Source organism: Brachyistius frenatus, unplaced genomic scaffold (assembly GCF_029030835.1).
Source record: "Brachyistius frenatus isolate BFR_SWC_R1_liver_20210118 unplaced genomic scaffold, ASM2903083v1 Contig_168, whole genome shotgun sequence".
NCBI classification, from domain to species: domain Eukaryota; kingdom Metazoa; phylum Chordata; class Actinopteri; family Embiotocidae; genus Brachyistius; species Brachyistius frenatus.
In genome coordinates this window covers 80,650-99,351 of record NW_027210767.1, presented here as the reverse complement: position 1 = coordinate 99,351, position 18,702 = coordinate 80,650, and the positions used below count along the sequence as shown (strand labels likewise).

General features: G+C 43.3%; 1 protein-coding gene across 1 annotated transcript; it reads left to right on the top strand.

Moving 5' to 3' along the window:
* The first annotated feature begins 1,616 nt into the window (after positions 1–1,616).
* Positions 1,617–18,288, top strand: dact1 (dishevelled-binding antagonist of beta-catenin 1). The gene is made up of 4 exons (XM_069717064.1): positions 1,617–2,348; positions 8,954–9,083; positions 9,188–9,301; positions 12,415–18,288. Exons 1-4 carry the CDS (start codon positions 2,058–2,060, stop codon positions 14,511–14,513), a joined length of 2,634 nt encoding a protein of 877 aa, XP_069573165.1. The 5' UTR covers positions 1,617–2,057; the 3' UTR covers positions 14,514–18,288.
* The last annotated feature ends 414 nt before the right edge of the window (positions 18,289–18,702 follow it).

Here is an 18,702-nt window from a genome sequence, read left to right as displayed (position 1 = left end):
GGCTGAGCATTCAAACACGAACCAAGTTACACCATTTTGGTTCCAGTTCATTTTTCCTTGGCTCAGCGTCTTTGATTGCGTTGGCTCATCTGATTGGTCAACAGCTGATTAAGTTTAAGTAAACTTCACTGGGAAGTCATCATGAATTAATAGACCAACATTTTTTAGCATTAAAAAACTATTACATCATGTTCCTAAGCAGCAGCAACAAGTGGCTCTGCTATTAGCCCCTCCCCCCCTCACTAACATACTAATAAATGTGACCTCATTAAACACTACACAATTCCACTTGCTGAGACTGAAATGACCCAGAAACCAAACGAAGACCCGTTCATGCTGTTTTTTTCCAGCTGATTGTTCTATATGTAGAACAATAAAGATTAGTCGAACCGATGACATATAAAAACACTGAAAATGCAAATCAGTTCAAGCTGTAAATGTACGGAAAGTGAAGCCACGCGTGTTTATTTTACCAAACAAAGTGTTTAGAAAGAAGTAGTGTTCAAAGACACATTTTAATTTTTAAAAATGGATTAAAGATTGAATATGTTGTTTATTTAAATTTGTATTAAGCCAAACTATGAAAACAGATGACTGGTGAAAACTTTGATTTGAATAAAATATATAATTGGTATTTCAAATTTGAGAAGTTGACATTATGTTGCTGTCAAGAAAAACATCAAATCATTTTGTTTTGCAAAAGTTTTGTTAAGAACTTGTGTAAAAAAAACTACCAATATTTTCACAGTGTATTCTATTTAATTACATATAAATACATAAAACGCACGACTTTAATGATACGTCTTGTTTTCACAGTTATTAAATATTATTTTGTATTTAGTTAGTACAATAGCCCTTCATAATGTTACTAAAACTCAGAGCTTTAGGACTTGAGGGAAAACTCAAAAAAAGAAGGGAAAAAAAGAGGTGGATCTGAGGGGGAGCATCAAGCTGGTAAATTAACAATTAAGGGACTCAGGCAGGAAGCACTTAGAATTTGCCCTCCAAAATAAAGTAAATTTGGTGCCACTCATTTGTTAAAACTCTCATTGTTTGTGCCAACATTCTCCGCCTTTTTGATTTATATAGATATCTCAAGTGACTGCCATATTCTACCCTATATACAGTGTGTGTATTATTATATATTTCTGTGTTTCTGATAGGTCTATATATTTTTGAGAGTTTGTTTTTATGTTGCACTTCACTCCTTTCTTCCACTTTTAGGTTGCGATAAAGTTAGAATTTCCCTCGTGGAGATCAATAAAGACCGATCTGATATTAAGAAACAGAGTTCTGTTATGTTATTTAAAATGGTGAGGGAAAACAAAATGAACAAAAATATATATATTTTTTTACTTTAAAACATACAAATACTCTAAGAATTATAGAACTATAATCAATATTACCTGTGCGAATATTGACATGTACTGTTTTAAGAAAGTAGCCTATAAAAACATCAAAATTAAACAAAGCATCAAAATGTTTTTATTTTGAAGGTAATGACAGGAAGCTCATATTTTCAATGCAGCTGACGTCACTCTGAGGGGTGTGTCAGACAGCGTGGAGGGGGCGGGGTTCAACAGCCTCGCTGAGCCTCTGGTCAGTGTGGACGGAGCCTCCGGAGGAGCGGCAGCAGGACAGAGTTCACCCCGGCTCTCCGCTTTGTTCTCACGGCTCTTCTCACCGCTGCTGCCTCGCAGAGTGCTCGGACGTACCTGGACATCTAGTCGACAGGAGTCGGGACCGACTCACCGGAATAATTTCACTCGTTTTCCTGCAGGAGGACCGTTAAACCACCGGTTGATACTGGAAGCTGCGGAGGAAAGGATCTGATCTGGAGCCACTTACTGACAGGGACCCGCTTTATGTTCCTGGGTTCACTTTACCAGGTGATTAATCCAGGTGAGTGTCACCAGGTGTTTCCTCTCAGCTGATCCGCGGCTGAGTTCCCGAACAGACCCGCCGCTCTCCGCACAATGCTCCTCCAGTCCCGCAGCTTCTCCGCACCCTGATGCTGCGGAGACCCTGAGGTCACAGCGGGGCGGCTGCCGGAGGAGATGCTGCTCTCCGGTCCCTGCAGGCGGGACGCAGACGGCCGCTGCGGCCGGGACAAGGCAGTGGCTGCGGACGTGGATGCTGCGGAGCGGCTGCGCTCGGTCCGGGAGCGGCTGGAGGCCACCGTGTCCGGACTCGGCGAGCTGGAGTATCTGCGGCAGCGGCAGGAGGTGCTGGTCCGGGCCGCGCTTGAGCTCCGTGAGGAGGAGGTGGAGGAACGGCAGAGGGAGGCTCAGCTGAGCTCCGAGGAGAAGCTGCTGGAGGAGAACATCCTGCTGCTCCGGAAACAGCTGGTAGGTCCTGACCTGTCTGTCTCATGACCTTCTGACTTGTGTGACCACAGTCTGGGACGGAATGACTCAGGTGTGAGGTCAGAGGTAAGGGCGGGGTCAGCCTGTCTGATGTGACAGACTGTAGGAGGTAAAAAAAAAAGACACCTGGAGGCTGTTAGAACTGCAGACATCCATTGTTTTCAGTTGTTATTGATTGATTGATCAGTCTTCAGAAAATAATGCAGTGGCTAATCTTCAAGTGTCCTGTTTCTCATTAAACCTCAAAATATCAGTTTATCGTGACAGAAAAACATAAAATCTGAGATTTTGGAGAAACTGACAGCAGAGAGTGGAGGGTTTTGATCACTAAAACAATTTATCGATTAACGGAATGGCATCTGATTAATTAGTATACAGCTGACTTTGTAGGTGACTGTATTTCATTTTTCATTTCACCAGTTTCCGCTGCTTTTTTTGTGTCTTTTTACAATAACATCTCTGGTTTTCTTATCAGACAAAACATTTCATGTCTTTAACTTGATCTTCAGGAAACTGATATCTGATGTTTTATATCTCTTAACTGCAGATTGATTCATCAACAAAATAGTCAGTACTTTAATATGTAATAAAAATTCATCATTAGTCGAAGCCTCATATTTATGATTACTGCTACGAGATGGAAAACTGATCAATTAAAATTCTTGAATCTGAATGAAGATCTGAAAACTGATGTTAACGATGTAGAAAATGTTTGGAGATTGTTCAATAAAATCACATAATTTGACATAAACATATACAATTGTTCAGAACTTGAATTTCCTTAAAAATCATGAAATCCAAAACTACATTACAATAATCAGTCTTATTCCATAGACCTCCATTTAAAAGGCTCAGTTTTGTATTTAATCAATAAACTAAAATATTCACGTGAAACTGGAAACAGTTTCATCAGAAAATAACAGTGGGGACGAGAAGACAGAAACCACAAGCAGGTTATTATTAAGTCATCAATGAAAAATTGTAAAGGACCAAAAATAGAGCCCTGAGGATCTCCTCACTATAATTCGCTGTGGGGTTAAAAAAAAAAAAAAATCTCGAAAGAAAATAATTGGAGACCTTATCTGAGATTATTAGATGGTTTGTTGCTGTGGTTATGAGTTAGCTGTTTTTCCGTATCGGTGCTACGGTGCTTCTCGTAAATATGAAAACTTTTGATGATGAGATCGTTTGCTTGTAATTGTTAACAGATCATTTTCTTGTAACCGTGTCATAATTTATGTTATGAGATCATTTTTCATAATTATGAGACTCATGAAAACACATTTTTTTCTTGTAATTTGAGATTTTTTCCTTTTTTTTTTCCTTTATGATTTCTCATTGTAATTATTAGGTTGTTTTTCATTCTGAGATCATTTTTCTTTTGGTGATTAAAAAGTTTCTGGTAACAGGTAGTTTTTTGAAAATCATATGAGGTCATAGTTAAGACCTTCCTCATAATTATGAGATTTTTAAGTATTAATAAGAGTGTGTATTCTTTGTAATTATGAGAAAAGGTTGAGATGGGTTTCAAATACAGTGAAACAGGAAGGATAATAATCTGATCATCATTAGTTTCCATGTTTTGGAGTCAGATTCAGTCAAACGTCGGTTCTTGTTTTCTTTGATGAATAATTTGTCTTTAATGTCGGATAATAAACGTCTGGACGTCCATAAAGACGATGATGTCATGGATGATGAACTCAGGCGGTTTTAATCAGTGTGTGTGTGTCTGTTGGTGGGGGAGTGAGGAGAAGGTTTTATGTTTGACTTAAATTAACTCCTCCAGTCTGATGGTCCGTCCCCTGCGGCTCAGAGAGGATGCTGGGAGTTTCAGTGATTCCAGGTTTAAGAGGAAGAGAAGAGGTGCGTGTGTGTGTATGTGTTCTTGTTTTACTGATGTTATGGGGACTTCACTCCCTTCTGATGATAAAAACATGTTTCAGTACATTTCAGGGTGAAGTCTGTTTGTAGGTTTATAGTCGGGTTCACTTCAGGTTATTTGGGTCTAAAAAATGTTGTTAATTGGAAACTTGTCGAGTTGTTCATCCTCCATGTTGTGGCTGTGGTCTTAGTGGGACTAAAAATCTGGTTTTGATTAAGTTATTTTACCAAATTACTTATGTTTTGGGTTTTTTTTGCGTGTGAAGTCATTAAGAGACAGAAAACATGAGGGAAGGACGTGTTGATCCATCACATTTTTATTATGTTCACTATAAACTGTCAGTGGTTGAAATGACAAAAAATTGTGACACTAAGATTAAAAGAGTCAATTAGTGTCGATCGACTAATCGATTTATCGTTCCAAACTTGAAGATGCTCAGGGTGTCAATCATCTCAGTCGTTCACATGAGTGAAGAATAAAACAAAAAATTTTTTAAAAAAGGAGCCGAGTGACGTTTAAAATCCACTCAAAGGTTCGAAGAGGTCCTGCAGACTCTCGGCTCAGAATTTGTTCTGATTTCTGCGGACGACGTGTTTCCTGTCCCGCAGGAGCGTCAGCTGAATGTCAGCTGTCGTCTTCCGTGCTGCGTTCAAGTGCAACTTTTAGCACGTCTGCGTGGCGACGTGAGAGCTTTGAAGTGAAGCTGGTGTGAAGTCCAGCAGGAGAGAGGAGCTTCGTGAGGGAAGAGTTTGAGCTTCATCTGTTTGAGTCCCCTGAACGGAGTCCCGTGATGTTTTAAGTGCAGTTTTTAAAAGTCTGGAAAATGTGGACGCTGCTCGCTCGGCTGCTGTTTGTCTCTTCTGGACTGAGGTTTTGCAGACTCCGGCTCCTCGTCGTGTTTTCACAGAGTGCGTTTTGAAGGGAATCTGATCTCCGATCTGCCGGTTGGAGTCGTCGACAAAACCTTTAGGACAGAACCGTGTGTTTCCACAATCTGTTTCCAGGTCAGATTTCTGTGTCGGTTGTTTCTGCAGAATCTGGCGCAGATTAGTGCCCCCCCCCCCCTCCTCCTTTTCCTCCTCCCCTTCCCCCTCCTCCCTCCCCCATCCCATTTGAAGCAGTAACAAATGGAGATTCCTGCGAGCTGCTGGAAACTCTGCAGATCGACTTTCAGCTCTGACAGAGCAGCTGAAACACAAACACGGTCTGCACAGGAAACTCGGGAGGGTGGTCCAGGTCTTTGTCTTGGTCTTGGTCCAGGTCTTTGTCTTTGTCTTGGTCCTGGTCCTGGTCCTGGTCCGATAAAAAGAAGGCTCTCTAGTCGTGGTCTCAGAGGACGAAGCGCGTCTCTAAACCGCTTCTCTGGAGGGGGAAACGAGAACAAACACTCAGACCATCAAAGAAGTTCAACTTTTCCTTCCTCTCTGATTCATGACATCATAACTGTGTTCTTCTGCACAAAAGACGCGTTTCAGTTCTCTCTACATCTAGCCATGATTGTGCTGTTTCCACCATGAGGAGGTTCAGAGGGTTAACCTGGTGAACAGTCCCAGTGTCCTGAGAGACAGGCGACAGCTCAGAGTCACGAGATCGGCATTCACAGGGTCCTCCATTAAAACAACACGACAGACGACTGAAGTCAAATCTTTATATGCGGCCTGTGGTTTTGTCTTCAAACCCTTCCTCCTCTGAGGGGTCGTGCTCCGTGAGAGTAGAGGAACTTTTTTTTGGGGGGGGGGCTTGCAGTTCCGCTGACTAACCTGCGACCGAGCTGTGACTTTTCTTCTGGACCGGGAGGTCAAAGGTCAGGCTGAGAAACTTAAACACGGGCGCAGGCAGTCAGTTCACACAGGATATGCGCGAACTCACTTCCTGTCGTGGGCTCAGCTGCAGGGTCGGTGGGTGGGGCCCTTAAGGCCGGCTGTCAGCTGGTTGATTGACAGAACAAAACAACTGGAGGAGAGTCGGGGACAGTTTGAAGACGCTGCTCGTTAAACACACACACAAACGTACAAATGTGTGTGTGATGACAGAACTTTACGTTTACACGTATATGTGTTTGAGCCTGATCAGGTAATATTGATCACGAGTAAGGATCATGTATTGGTGATCCGGTATTAGTGATCACGTAGTGGTATTCATGTAATGGTATTCATGTATTGGTATTTATGTAATGGTATTCATGTGTATTCATGTATTGGTATTCATGTGTATTCATGTAATGGTATTTATGTAATGGTATTCATGTGTATTCATGTATTGGTATTCATGTATTGACAATCAGTCAGCAGCAGTGTGTTTTTGTTTCTCTGCAGCAGCTCAGTCGCAGGAATGCAGCACATGACCTGAGAGCTGTGCTGCATAACCTGCATGTTTTCCATGTCAGGAGGGGGAGGGGCTGGGGCTTGGGCTGATTCAGTGTGTGTGTGTGTGTGTGTGTGTGTGTGTGTGTGTGTGTGTGTGTGTGTGTGTGTGTGTGTGTGTGTGTGTGTGTGTGTGTGTGTGTGTGTGTGTGTGTGTGTCATCAAGTCTCACTGCAGACTGTTTAAAGGAGAATCCCGCTGATCTTTATGAACATCAGTCTGTTTCTGTAGTTTCAAATCTTTGTGGTTTTATCAGAGTTACTTATCAATAATACGTGATTATTTTCATCTGCGTTAACATCAGTTTTAGATATGAAACATCCTCTTTTTGTCACGTTAAAGACGCCTGTTTCAAATTAGTTAACGACAAAGGAAGTTTTACAAATCTTTAAAGAGTTTGGTATAAAATTTGGTATAAAATGCATTTACAAGCTGCATTGTCTTAAAATCACAGCAACACAATCTGCAGCATTTGTCCTCGAATTCATCTGAAAACCCTGAAATACGAGCCGCTTCCTGTTCAACACACTCCGTCTCTTATGTTCTCGTATCTGATTCCAGGATGATTGAATCTGATTTCCTCTCAGCTGAGATCAAAAACCTTCGAGATAACTGCTGGAAACCGAGCAGTGGGACTGCTTCAGATTCAAACCGGCCTCCTTGAGACGGTCTGATAAGAGTTTGGTGTGAAAACCTCACAGGGGGACGTAACGGGAGTCCTTTTAAAAGAGTCGAAGAACAGTGAAGACGAGTCAGCAGCAGATCTGAGATCAGAGTATCTGTTCAGGCAAAAAGTCTTCAGATCATCAGGATCAAAAACTTCATCTGTGGTCTTGTCCCTGTGACCTCTGATCTTCAGTGTCTCCAGCTCCAAAGAAAGCATTTCGACCCGTTTTTAGTTGAGTTGATGCGTCGCCATAGCAACAGAGCAGGGAGCGAAATGGAGGATCACATTGTGTAGCTGGAGCTTGACGCTGAGGATGTCACAGAACTTTTCCTTGGTTTTCCCTTTTTAAAAAGACACACTGTCTGATGATGTCATCATGGTCCAGACTTCCTGTCCTGGTATTTTCTGGTTGCCATGTTGGACCAACTTTTTGGGTCTGAACGTGTTTATTTCTGGTGGAAATGATAGAGGGAGGGGGAGTCAATGGGGGCCCGGTGGTACCTTTCTGCCCCGCGGCCCCTCAAGAGGTTATTTCTAGCCGTGCCAACACAGCAAAGACGTGCAGTCTCTTCACACCAACAGTTTATTTTCATTAATTTCGTTCTCGCTTTTACTTTTGTTCAGTCTTGGATGCAAACGAGCAGAACCAGATGCCGCTGCACCAAACTGATCCAGTCTGTGATCAGCTGGTCCAGAACAAACCACCGCTGTGCTCCTCTTCAGATCTCAGGATGAAGGACTTTTCTCTTCTTACGGTTTAATCTGCAGGAACTGTTTGTTTTTAGTCATCTGTTTTCACTGAAGTAAAACCACCAACTGATCTGAGATCCGGTCACAACTGTCCCTCTCGACTTTTAGTCATTTAATATCCCAATTTATTTATTGGTTTAAAATCAAGTGGAACACTTTGAAGAAATCTGCTTTTGTTCCGTCTGGTTTTCTCAGCAGGACCATTAAAGTCTCCTCTGGGATCAGGACTCTGTCCGACTTTTGTTTGGAGAAAAGGCAATTCACAGATTTTCATCAGAGGCAAACGAGCTGAACTCTGAAACAGGAAACAGGCGGGTCGACGGCCAAATGGAAACCCACGTCCTCCGAAGAGGACAAAGAAAGAGGGTCATGATAAAATACTACAAGAAAAACTAGAAGATGAAGTTTAACATTTTTCCAATAAAAGTTCAAAATAATTACATATAAAGTCAAATTGCTGAAATAAAAAAATCTAGATAAACAAATTATAACAGATAAACCTCTGACTTAGTCAAAATTATAACATAAAAAATTTATAATATAAAAATAAATATTATATGAAGACTCAACAATAAAATGAAGAAAAAGATAAGGACTCAAACTTATAAAATGGAGAATATATCATGACAGAATTGACACAACTTTGATTTTGTTTGAATTATGAGATGTAAAGTCAAATTATTTACTAACTCCAAATTATGACAAAATGAAAAAAACATTACATAGAAAAATGAACTTCAGCAAATTTGAGACAAAGTTCAAATTACCAGATAGGAAGAAGATGTGAATTTTTTTCAGTGAAAAATTTAACAAAACATGTTTTCGACTTCGTAGGTCAAATCTCAGTAAAAAATGTTGGACTTTATTTCCTTGATGAGCTGAGCTGATAAAAAAATCTAACTGTGTTTTCATGCTTCTCTGTCAGAACTGTCTGAGGAGGAGGGACGCTGGCCTCATCAGTCAGTTACAGGAGTTGGACCGACAGATCAGCGACCTGCGATTGGACACTGAGGCGTCACATGACCAGCCGGAGACCGACAGCCGGCCGAGCTCAGGTGCCCGGAAATCTTGAAAAAAATTCCTAGACAAGAAATAACATTTTCTGACAGAAAAAGTAAAAATTTTGACTTAACAGTTCCTCGGCTCTCGTGTCTCTCAGGTTTCTACGAGCTGAGCGACGGTGTGTCCGGATCTCTCTCCAACTCCTCCAACTCGGTCTTCAGCGAGTGTTTCTGCTCGACGGCTGACGCTGACGGACGTCTCCCGTCCACAGGTACGAGCGGCCGGTCCACCTCTCCGTCCGCAGGAAGCTGTGAACCCTCCTGAGACCCACCTGGACGCCCTGTCGGCGAGCGTCCGGGTGGGCTCAGCAGGAAGCTCCGCCCACAGAGATACACCTGAACAACAGCAGTGCAGTTAAATCTTTAAAACCTGATTTGGTCATTTGTCTTTGACTTTTGTGCTTCTATATTTTTTTGTTGTTGTTGTGTTTTGTGTTTAATGTTGTTTTTCTAGTTTGTGCTGCAGACAAAGATGTGACGTACCATTAGGAGGGAGTCTGCACCTGTGCGTTTTATTTTGAAAAGTGACTGGGTGCTCGTTGCAGCTTAATCAAGGCTTCAGTATATCCAAATAGAGCGGATGGTGTTTTTAGTGGAGCTGATCAGAGAGCTGCTTCTGATGGCCGTGTAATCTGGGTCTCAACAAAACGTTAACAGGAGCGGAAATTACGTTTGTAGCCTGCAGCTGTTAATCTGAGTCCTTCCTCCGAGTTTCTTAAAAACCTGCAGCTTCATCGGCTGCAGTGAAATTATCGCACCACCGCGTCTGTCCTCAGGTTTAAGGTGTTTAATTTCACCGTTCCTGAATATTTGATCTGTTAAATTAAGTCCAATAAAGTATGTAGCCTGTAGATACGTTTCCATAATTAGAAATGAATCACTATAATTCATAAGCCGAGAGGCAATGAAAACATATTTTTACCGTGCCAAGGTTTCTGCTGCTCGGTAAGTTGTCGTCACACTGACAGATTTCTCACACACACACAGCAGATTCTGATTTTTGGTTATTTATTTAGGAGTTTTCACCTCTGCTGCTCCAACATATTTCACCAAAATTGCTATCAAATAAAAAAAAAAATTATTAAAACTTTAAAAGTTCTGTCGTTTATCGCAGTTTAAAATCAAGGTCTCGGTGAGGAGGTTTTGTATCCGACAGGCCGGGGAAACGTCTGATGACACAGGCTGGGAACCACCGTTGTGAATTATCAACGCAGTTGCTCGGCATCGTGACCTTTGACCTCCACCAGGAATCTGAGAGCCTCATTTTGTTTTAAACCCCACAAACCCCTGCGACCGCCGCAGGGTTTCTGGCTGCGGCCGCCGCGACGAGTCTCGGTTCATACTGGGCACTTAAACATCACCTGATAAGAAGCGTGAACACACCCAAGCCACTGCAACGGCAAGGACGCTTTGAACGACCCGTCACGCCGCCCGGATACGTTTTCTTTGAACACATCTTCTGACACAAACTGTTGATCCCGAACGTATCAACAGACATTCACAGACAACGTATCTGATCGAACTACCATCACCCGTGACCAACACTTTTTCCCCGAACGTCCACAACCGGTCTGGATGTCTGCTCGGGTTTCATTTCCTCTTTTTATAATTAGTTCTGCTGTGTATTTTCTGTCCTGTGTGTAAATACGAGCCCCGGGGGGACGGATCGTGTAAGCGAGCATCACAGCGCTAAAATCAGACGTGAAGCCCGGTCACAACAGGCCTTTCTTTCTGCAGATATTCTTGACGTGTCGCAGCAGGAAAAACATTATTGATGTCTCTGTGCTCAGACACATCGTTAATGTTATGAGTTCCAGCTGTTTCCCCTGCTCTAACAGGCTCTGATGGAGCTGCATGTAATGATGCTTTATTCAGTTGGGAGTAAATTGTTTTATTTCTGAGTTTACATAAGTGTGAATATGACTCCACCTTTCTTTTAGTATGAATGTTAAAATTTCCATTTGTGCATAAAAACTGTGTGTGGAATGACAAAAAAAAAAAAAAAAATCATCGAAAGATATTGCCGAAAAACAGTATTTCTGTGGGAGAAAAGTAAGATAAATAATGATAATATCAAAACAGGAAACGGAGTAAACGATGTTAAAAATAGAAGGGTGGATCAAAACGTTTGGAGGCTGTTCCTGTTGAACACAGCGCAGCAGCGTGATGCTCACTGAAACGAAGGAAGCAATAACCCTCGTGAGCAAATCACGGTGCACACAACAGATCATTTTTGACCACCCCTCGTAAATTCAAATAATGATAATAAAGAAAACAAAAAAAACAAAGGTAAAATAGGAACAAAAGAAAATGGTAATACATTTTTTTTTATATATATACTGTACATCAAAGTAAAAACATGCAAAAATGAAGAACAAAATAAAATAAAACTAAACTAAAAAGTCTGAAGAACTCGTGCAGTGAGATCTTAAGTCGGTTTGAAGGATGTTTTTAAACGTTTGATATCTGCGAGCGACTTTGACCGCCGATTTTTTTTTTTTGTGCGTCACCGATGGACGCGTAGCAATAAATTAAAATGCTTTTTTAAATTTTTTTTTTAATTTTTTTTTTTACTAAAGCCAGCTTTGCTTTACAAAGTGGACTCGGCTCAAGTTTTCTCCGCAGTCCCGCAACCTCCATCCATGATCGCAGATAAACTCAGTCCAATGTCGCTGCACAGAAACCGAACGAGCTGCTGGTCAGCCATCGTGTCTGCTTTGGTACCAGAACAGTCTCGTGTATTTACTCGGTCATAAGAAAAAAAACTGTGTTTAAGTTGGTTTGTCCCGTCTGCTTCAGCTCTGTACTCAGCACTAAACTGACCTAAAAAAAAATTCTGCTAAATGGGGAATAAATGGAGCTCTTAATCCTGAGGAGCCCCCAAAGAGTGACGTCTAAACGAGTGTCCTGCCAAGTCCTGGTCTGTATATCATTTAATTTCCTATCCCGGGACAGTGGAGGGTTAACATTTCACAACACACGGTCTCCGCTGAACAGAATTTTCCACTTACTAATGCCCAAGCGCTCCAATCCACAGCCGAACCAAACAGTTATTACCACGCCCAGCAGAGCATTTAATCAGAACGGCCTGGAAACAGCTCTGGTCAGAGTCAACTTCCTGTCAGCTGCTGACATTAAGGAAACACAGCAGCATGAAATGAACTCGGATCCATTTAGATTCTCGATGTTTGAAACTGTGAAGTGTTGAGCAGTCTGCCTCACAGTCACGCTGTATCGGTCAGCCAAATGCCTAAAATAACAACTGCCCCAACTCTGCAGCTGCGTCTGGATCTGCTTACTAATGTCAAATTCCTTCTGTCTCCAGATGAGCTGGCCAGCTGTTTGGAGTATGACGAGCTGGTTGGAGGACTTTTTGATGACTCGTCTTTCTCCGGTACGGTCCGGCGCTCGCTCTCAGCTCCTCACCCGTCTGCCACGGACGCTGCCTCTTCGGTGGTTTCCAGTGACGCTCAGTCGAAATACCACTGCGACCTGGTGGCCCGAAACAGCAGCGACGTCTACCGCTACCCGAGTCCGCTGCACGCCGTGTCCGTCCAAAGCCCCGCCTTCGTGCAGATATTGGGTCATGGGGGTCACGGCAGAGATGAGGCTGGTGTTGAAGGCCTCAAACCAGAAACATTCCCTCTTTCTGCTTCTGTTTCAGCTCCTCATGTAGCTCAGAGCTCCTCCTGGCCCGCCTCTTTCTCTTCTTTTTCCTCACAAACTACTCCCCATAAGCGACTGGACAGCTACATCTACAGTCTGCTGCAGCGGAAGGCCCAGCCCGTCAGGTCCAGCAGACCCAGGACCAGTATCAGCACGGACCCCTCAAAGAGCATCCTGAGGCAGGCCAGTCTCTGTGTGAGGCAGCTGTCTGGTCCCAGTTGTGGTCCTGGTGTTGGGACTCTGAGGGCGTCTTGGGGAACATCAGCAGAAGGTGTTGCCACCTCGTGTCCTCAGAGACAGTGGTCTGTGGACAGTAAAGTTGAAGAGCAGGAGACCCCAAACGTTTTCCCGGGTGGCATTGACTCTCCTCGTAGTTATAGCATCCAAAACGGCTCTTCTGTCGCCAACTGGGACATGAATACAAGCACCAACAGTCTCCTGAGAGAGAAGACCAAAGGGCTTCTTCCTCACTCTGCAGTGTCCACCACAACGCTGCCAAAAGACTTCAGGGAACTGAGCACTCCCAAAGCTAACTCCTCCCCCAAAGAGAACAAGCAGCCAAGTTGTCCCTCTGACCCGGAGCTGCTCCTTATTTCACATCCAATCGTCAAAACGCAGATGGGTACCCCCAAGAACAGCTCCAGTCCTCTCCAAACAGGCCCAACAGAGACAGGGGACAGGTCCTCACTGGAACTTGCCAGTCAGGGGTCCCAGAGTCAGGACGAAGGAGGAGGAGGAGGAGGAGAAGGGGGGAGCTCCACGGTTAACGGCAGACACGTCCCCACCCAGCAGCACAGTGTCAAACTCCGCAAGGGTGGCACCAGGAACGTCAAGGTGAAGAGCACCACGGCGCTGAAGACGAGTCGGGCCTCTGAACACAATGAGCCTCTGTCAGAGAGAAAAGGTGAGCGATCCCGAGAAAGGTCCAGCTCCAAAAAGTACCGGCTCCAGGAAGAGGCAGGCTCCGCCCACATTAAGGCCTCCAAGCGAGGCGCTTCATCCAGAATGAAACGCCTCCCTGCGTCCATCCCTGAAGGCCGAGTCCTGGACAAACACGCCACGTCGACACTAAGCAGTGTGCGATCAGGTGCTTCTAAGCACCATCTCCATGGAAACCACCACCACTGCAGTGGTAACTACCACCATCATGGTCACCACCACCACCACCACCACCATCACCATGGACGCGACCAGATTGTGGTCGTCGCTAAACCAAAGTACAAACGGAACGACTACCGGCGGTTACGTGCGATCATGGAGGTCCCGTACGACGAGGCGTTCAGGCGTGCTCAGCGGCGGCAGAGAAAGGAGCTACTGAGCAACTCTTCAGCCAACGTTTGCCCTCAATCCGGAGGGCAGCTGAGCAGCCCATACTCTTACATTGCAGGAAGTGACTCAGAGTACTCAGCCGAGTGCGCCTCCCTCTTTCACTCCACCATCGTGGACACCAGCGAGGACGAGAGGTCCAACTATACCACAAACTGCTTCGGAGACAGCGAGTCCAGCGAGGAGGAGTACGTGGAGGAAAGCACCACCACCAGCGATACTGAGGAGAGTGGGGGAGGTGGAGCTGGGGGTGGAGCAGGCGGGATGAGCCGGGGTTGGGGGCAGTTAGGGGCAACCGGGTCCAGAGCGGTAAGGCAGGAAATGACTCCAGCTCAGGCGAAGGCCTTCGTCAAGATCAAGGCGTCTCACAACCTGAAGAAGAAGATCCTCAGGTTCAGGTCAGGTTCGCTCAAACTCATGACCACCGTGTGACCGGCCAGACCGGACCAGAACCACATCTGTTGGTCGCCTTACCCATGAGAACCCAGTGGACAAACAGACTGGGGAAGGACAGGGTGCTGCAAGGTACACTTAACAAGAGGAAAAAAACAAACACTTTTAAACGCTGACATTTCAACCAGCCACGAGCCTCTTCAGCCTGGACTACAAATCCAAACCAGTCATTTCACTTTGTTAAAGAATGTGTGACGCCTTTTTTCTTAATGGTACTCTTTAGCTTTTATTCAGGAGGTACATTTGATGCCTTCAAACACAGCCTTCGCCAGTCCGGCCTGTCTGGATGACCCTTGTCATGGTACTCATGACTTCAAGTGTGGAATCTCTCTGGTTCTCCTCTGTTGCCTTTCCTGTAATTTTAAAAATGGTAAAAACCAAGCTTTATTCTTGGCAACCACATTCACTCATCAGCTTCCTGTTTAAACGTACCGTCACATGGCTCATGTGCAGTTATAATTTTTTAATTTGGGAATCTGTGGAAGCAACTAGCAGTTTAAAGTAGTACAGCACTCGGTTGTTCAAAGGGACTTCAAAGGCACTGTAGTACGCTCTCTTATAAGTTTCAACATCCAAAAACCAGTCCATGATATCAAACAAATCAACATGGCAGCCCAAACGGTAAACGAGTATCACTTAAAGAAATCTGCAAACCTTTAAAACAGTTTTAAATCAGTGGTTTCGTTTATGTGAATCAAACTATCTCTGCAGAAGTTTCCGGTTCAAACAAGCAAATATACACATTCTAAGCTTCTTATTTCCAATTTCCCACAAATGCAGCATAAGATGCTTTTTAGGAACATACCGTTTGAAAAGATGTGGAGTTTGGATTCAGCCAATCTAATTGGCTTCCTTCACACCCCTCTCTGTTTCCTGACCCAACAAAGTCCCTCAACTGACTTTAACCTGGATTCAGTTTGCTTCAAACAAACGCAAAGTGTTTGTACACTGAAGGCCTTCTGTTTTAGTCCGTTTCTGGCTCACGGCCGGATTAACCTTTTGAGAAGCCCCGGGGCAAAGATTTGTTGTTGGGCCCTACTTACCAGAAACCAACGAAAGCACCTTAAAAGCCAAATGGTAGATGCCCCTACATCCTAAAACAAATGTGTGCAATTAGAAGTACAAACTAACTTGTGCACCTCTCAGTAAAGTGGAGTTGGGTCATTTTCCAGTGTAGGAATATTGTAGCTTGCTAATATTTGCCCGGAGCTAACTGGGCGGTTAATTCGGCATGATTTTGTATGTCAACATGAGAAAATCGTACATACGGGGGTAACAAAGGGTTCTTCCTGACAGTCTCTGCTGGAAGACCCTCAAATTTCAATCTCCGCCCATTTTCACAATTCAAGGGTTGAGAATTTGCTGTGAGACTAGAGGTTTAAAATGCCGTGTCACAATCTGACGACAACTTTGTTTGAAGCATACTGAGGCTTTTAGCGTTGCTGTTGGACCGTGTCCTCTGGTCCACAGTAGAAGTGGGGCTTTAGTTAGGTTCCTCAGAGAGTTCGTGAGGTTCTCTCTTTCCAGGGTTGTCAAGAAGGTTCTTCAAATGTTCCTCAACCTGTGTTTCTGCCGCACTAATGTCTAGGAAGTCACCAGGGGACCAAAGGTTCCTTCAGTTTGTTATCTGTGTTTCCATCAAGGCCTCAAGCGCTGTGAAGATTAGACAAATTAGTCCGATGACATATGAAGGAAAGCTGTAATTGTTGCGCACGACAATACCAAACATCAACGACATTAACTAAATATTAAGGTAGAAATCTCAAATTCCCCACTGGATCTTCGAGATCTTGAATTTGTCCACCATCTGATTGTGATCTGTTGTTGTTGTCAAAATTCAGTGAAGAAAATTTAAGTGTTTGTAGTTGCCAGTTTAAAAAAAACAACAAAGACAACTGTAATGCTGGAAAACTGATTAAGTACTCGATCATTCAACAACGCGCTACAGTGCTGCAAGCCCTTCTCTGTAAGTTCCTGTACTTTTGGAAAATACTGCTTCCCCCCCACCCCCTCACCCCCCCTCACCCCCGAGCAGGGACTGTTTAGATAAAATGTTCTCCTGTTCGTTTTGACCCCAGTTCCACCAGTGAAAACAAAGGTTCCTCAAATGGTTTGAAAAAAGTTCCTACAGTCGAATTGGCCAAAGTTGGTTTGAGGGTTTAGATCAAATTTCACTGCAGTAGTCTCTTTATTTCCTGCACTTTGAGACAAACCATCTGTGGACAGGACGGACAGACGGACGGCGTAACTCTGTTAATCTGTTTTGTATGTAGCCTTATTTTGTATTTATTATCACAAGAACTTCGCTCTTCGCTTTCGCGCACCGACGCATCACGCCAAACGTCTGTAAATGCTTCTCTCTCTCTCTTTTTTTTTTTTTTTTTTTTTTTTTTTTTTTAAGATGGTCCTGATTTAAGTTGTTGTTTTTGATGAAAGTTATTTAAAACCTAATATATTTGCTTGGTACATATAGGAAACCGCACATGGTACTAACTGACTGACAGCTGGTGGAGGCAGAGTGGTACAGATCTGCAGTTTATGCTCTATTTAATCAGAAGTCTGACGTGTCTCTCTCAATACTGGTGCCACAATAACCCATTTAACCAGCATTTACATCTTTACACCAAAACCTGACTAACGTTTGGTTTGCTTTTTCTGTCTTTCACGTCATTAAGTTTGTATAACGATACACTTTGGCGGTCATTATCCCGTAGTTAATGCCCGATCAGTCATTGTAGTTGTCGCCTTGCAGGTCTCTTCAGAAATGTTGCCAAACCTCACAGGATTGCTTGCAGATTAACAGTTTTGCACAACGATGACGTTCATTTAGCAAATTCTGCTTAAGGCTGGTGCTGCTGCTAATATCACATTATTATTATTATTATTATTATTATTATTATTAGTATAGTGGCAATACAATTATTTTTGTTCCTTTTTTTTTTTTTTTTTTTTTCGTTTTTAAGGCTACAGGCTGAATTGACAGCATGCCAATATCAAATCTACAAACTAATCAATGTTAAGTATGGGGAGACGCAGCCCACGTAGGTATGTCATGCAATATACTTTAGTGCGCTTGCAAAATTGCAGTATGAAACCAAAACTAACCGGATCAAATGTGTAACAAAAACATGGGCCTTTGTTTGGACTTTGAGGTGTGAAAACGCCCTCGCATTTAATTGTAGGAGTTTTACTGATACCCAGAAACATCGGTGGAGTTTGATGAGCAGCCTTAAAGTTACGGCGTACTCAAACCTCTTTAAATTCATTGTTCTTCATCTGTTCTGCTCCAGAGTTTACACGTTCCAGATATAAATAGCTCCACCGAAGCTTTAAAACGCCACAGAAAGCTCCTTTAACAGCTGTCACATGCGGTCTTTCTGTTGATCTATTTTAGGTTTTCTATGACTTTGAGGTTTTTGCTGGTGTTGAAACAGTTTGTATTTAAATATAGACTACGGCTTTGAGTAATTTACCAGCCAGAAACCTTCAAGCAAAAAGTGAAAACTTGACTCCTCCTGAGTTTTAACCGCGAACACTGATCGAACCGTATCCAACTTTACTCTTGTAAATGTTCACATATGCAACTGTAAATGACTGTTACTGATGTGTGTGTGTGTGTGTGTGTATATATAATGTATCTGTATGCCAATAATGATGCCTAACCTTTTTATGCTTCATTAAATGTTGACTTTACCATATAATGTTTCTTTGTTCGGGGTTCATCTGTTTTCCTCTGACCTCAAAATCCTGAATCCCGACAGCCTGGAGCTGTGGGTTTTGTCCCAGTTGGCGTCCAGTAATAACCTCCTCCCTGCTGCTCAGCTCGATCACAAGGTATCTCAGTGTTTGTGTGTTAAGCTGCTTCACGCTTCTGACCTCCTGCATGAAATCTTTTTTATCTGCACATTTCTCACAGCTCTGTCAAGAGTCCGTGCAGTCTGACCCGTCCGCTCATTATTTAGCGACACCAACAGCGGGGCTAATACATGTTTGTCCGACAGTTTGGAATTTAGACAAAGTCGACGATGAGTCACTGGTGACTGAGAGCTGGAAAACTACACCGAAACAATGAGCTTCAGTAATAAATACAACATTTAGAGTAATAACTAAAATTCACCAAAAAAAGCCTCATTAATAAATGCTTAGATTGAAAATAATACATATTTAG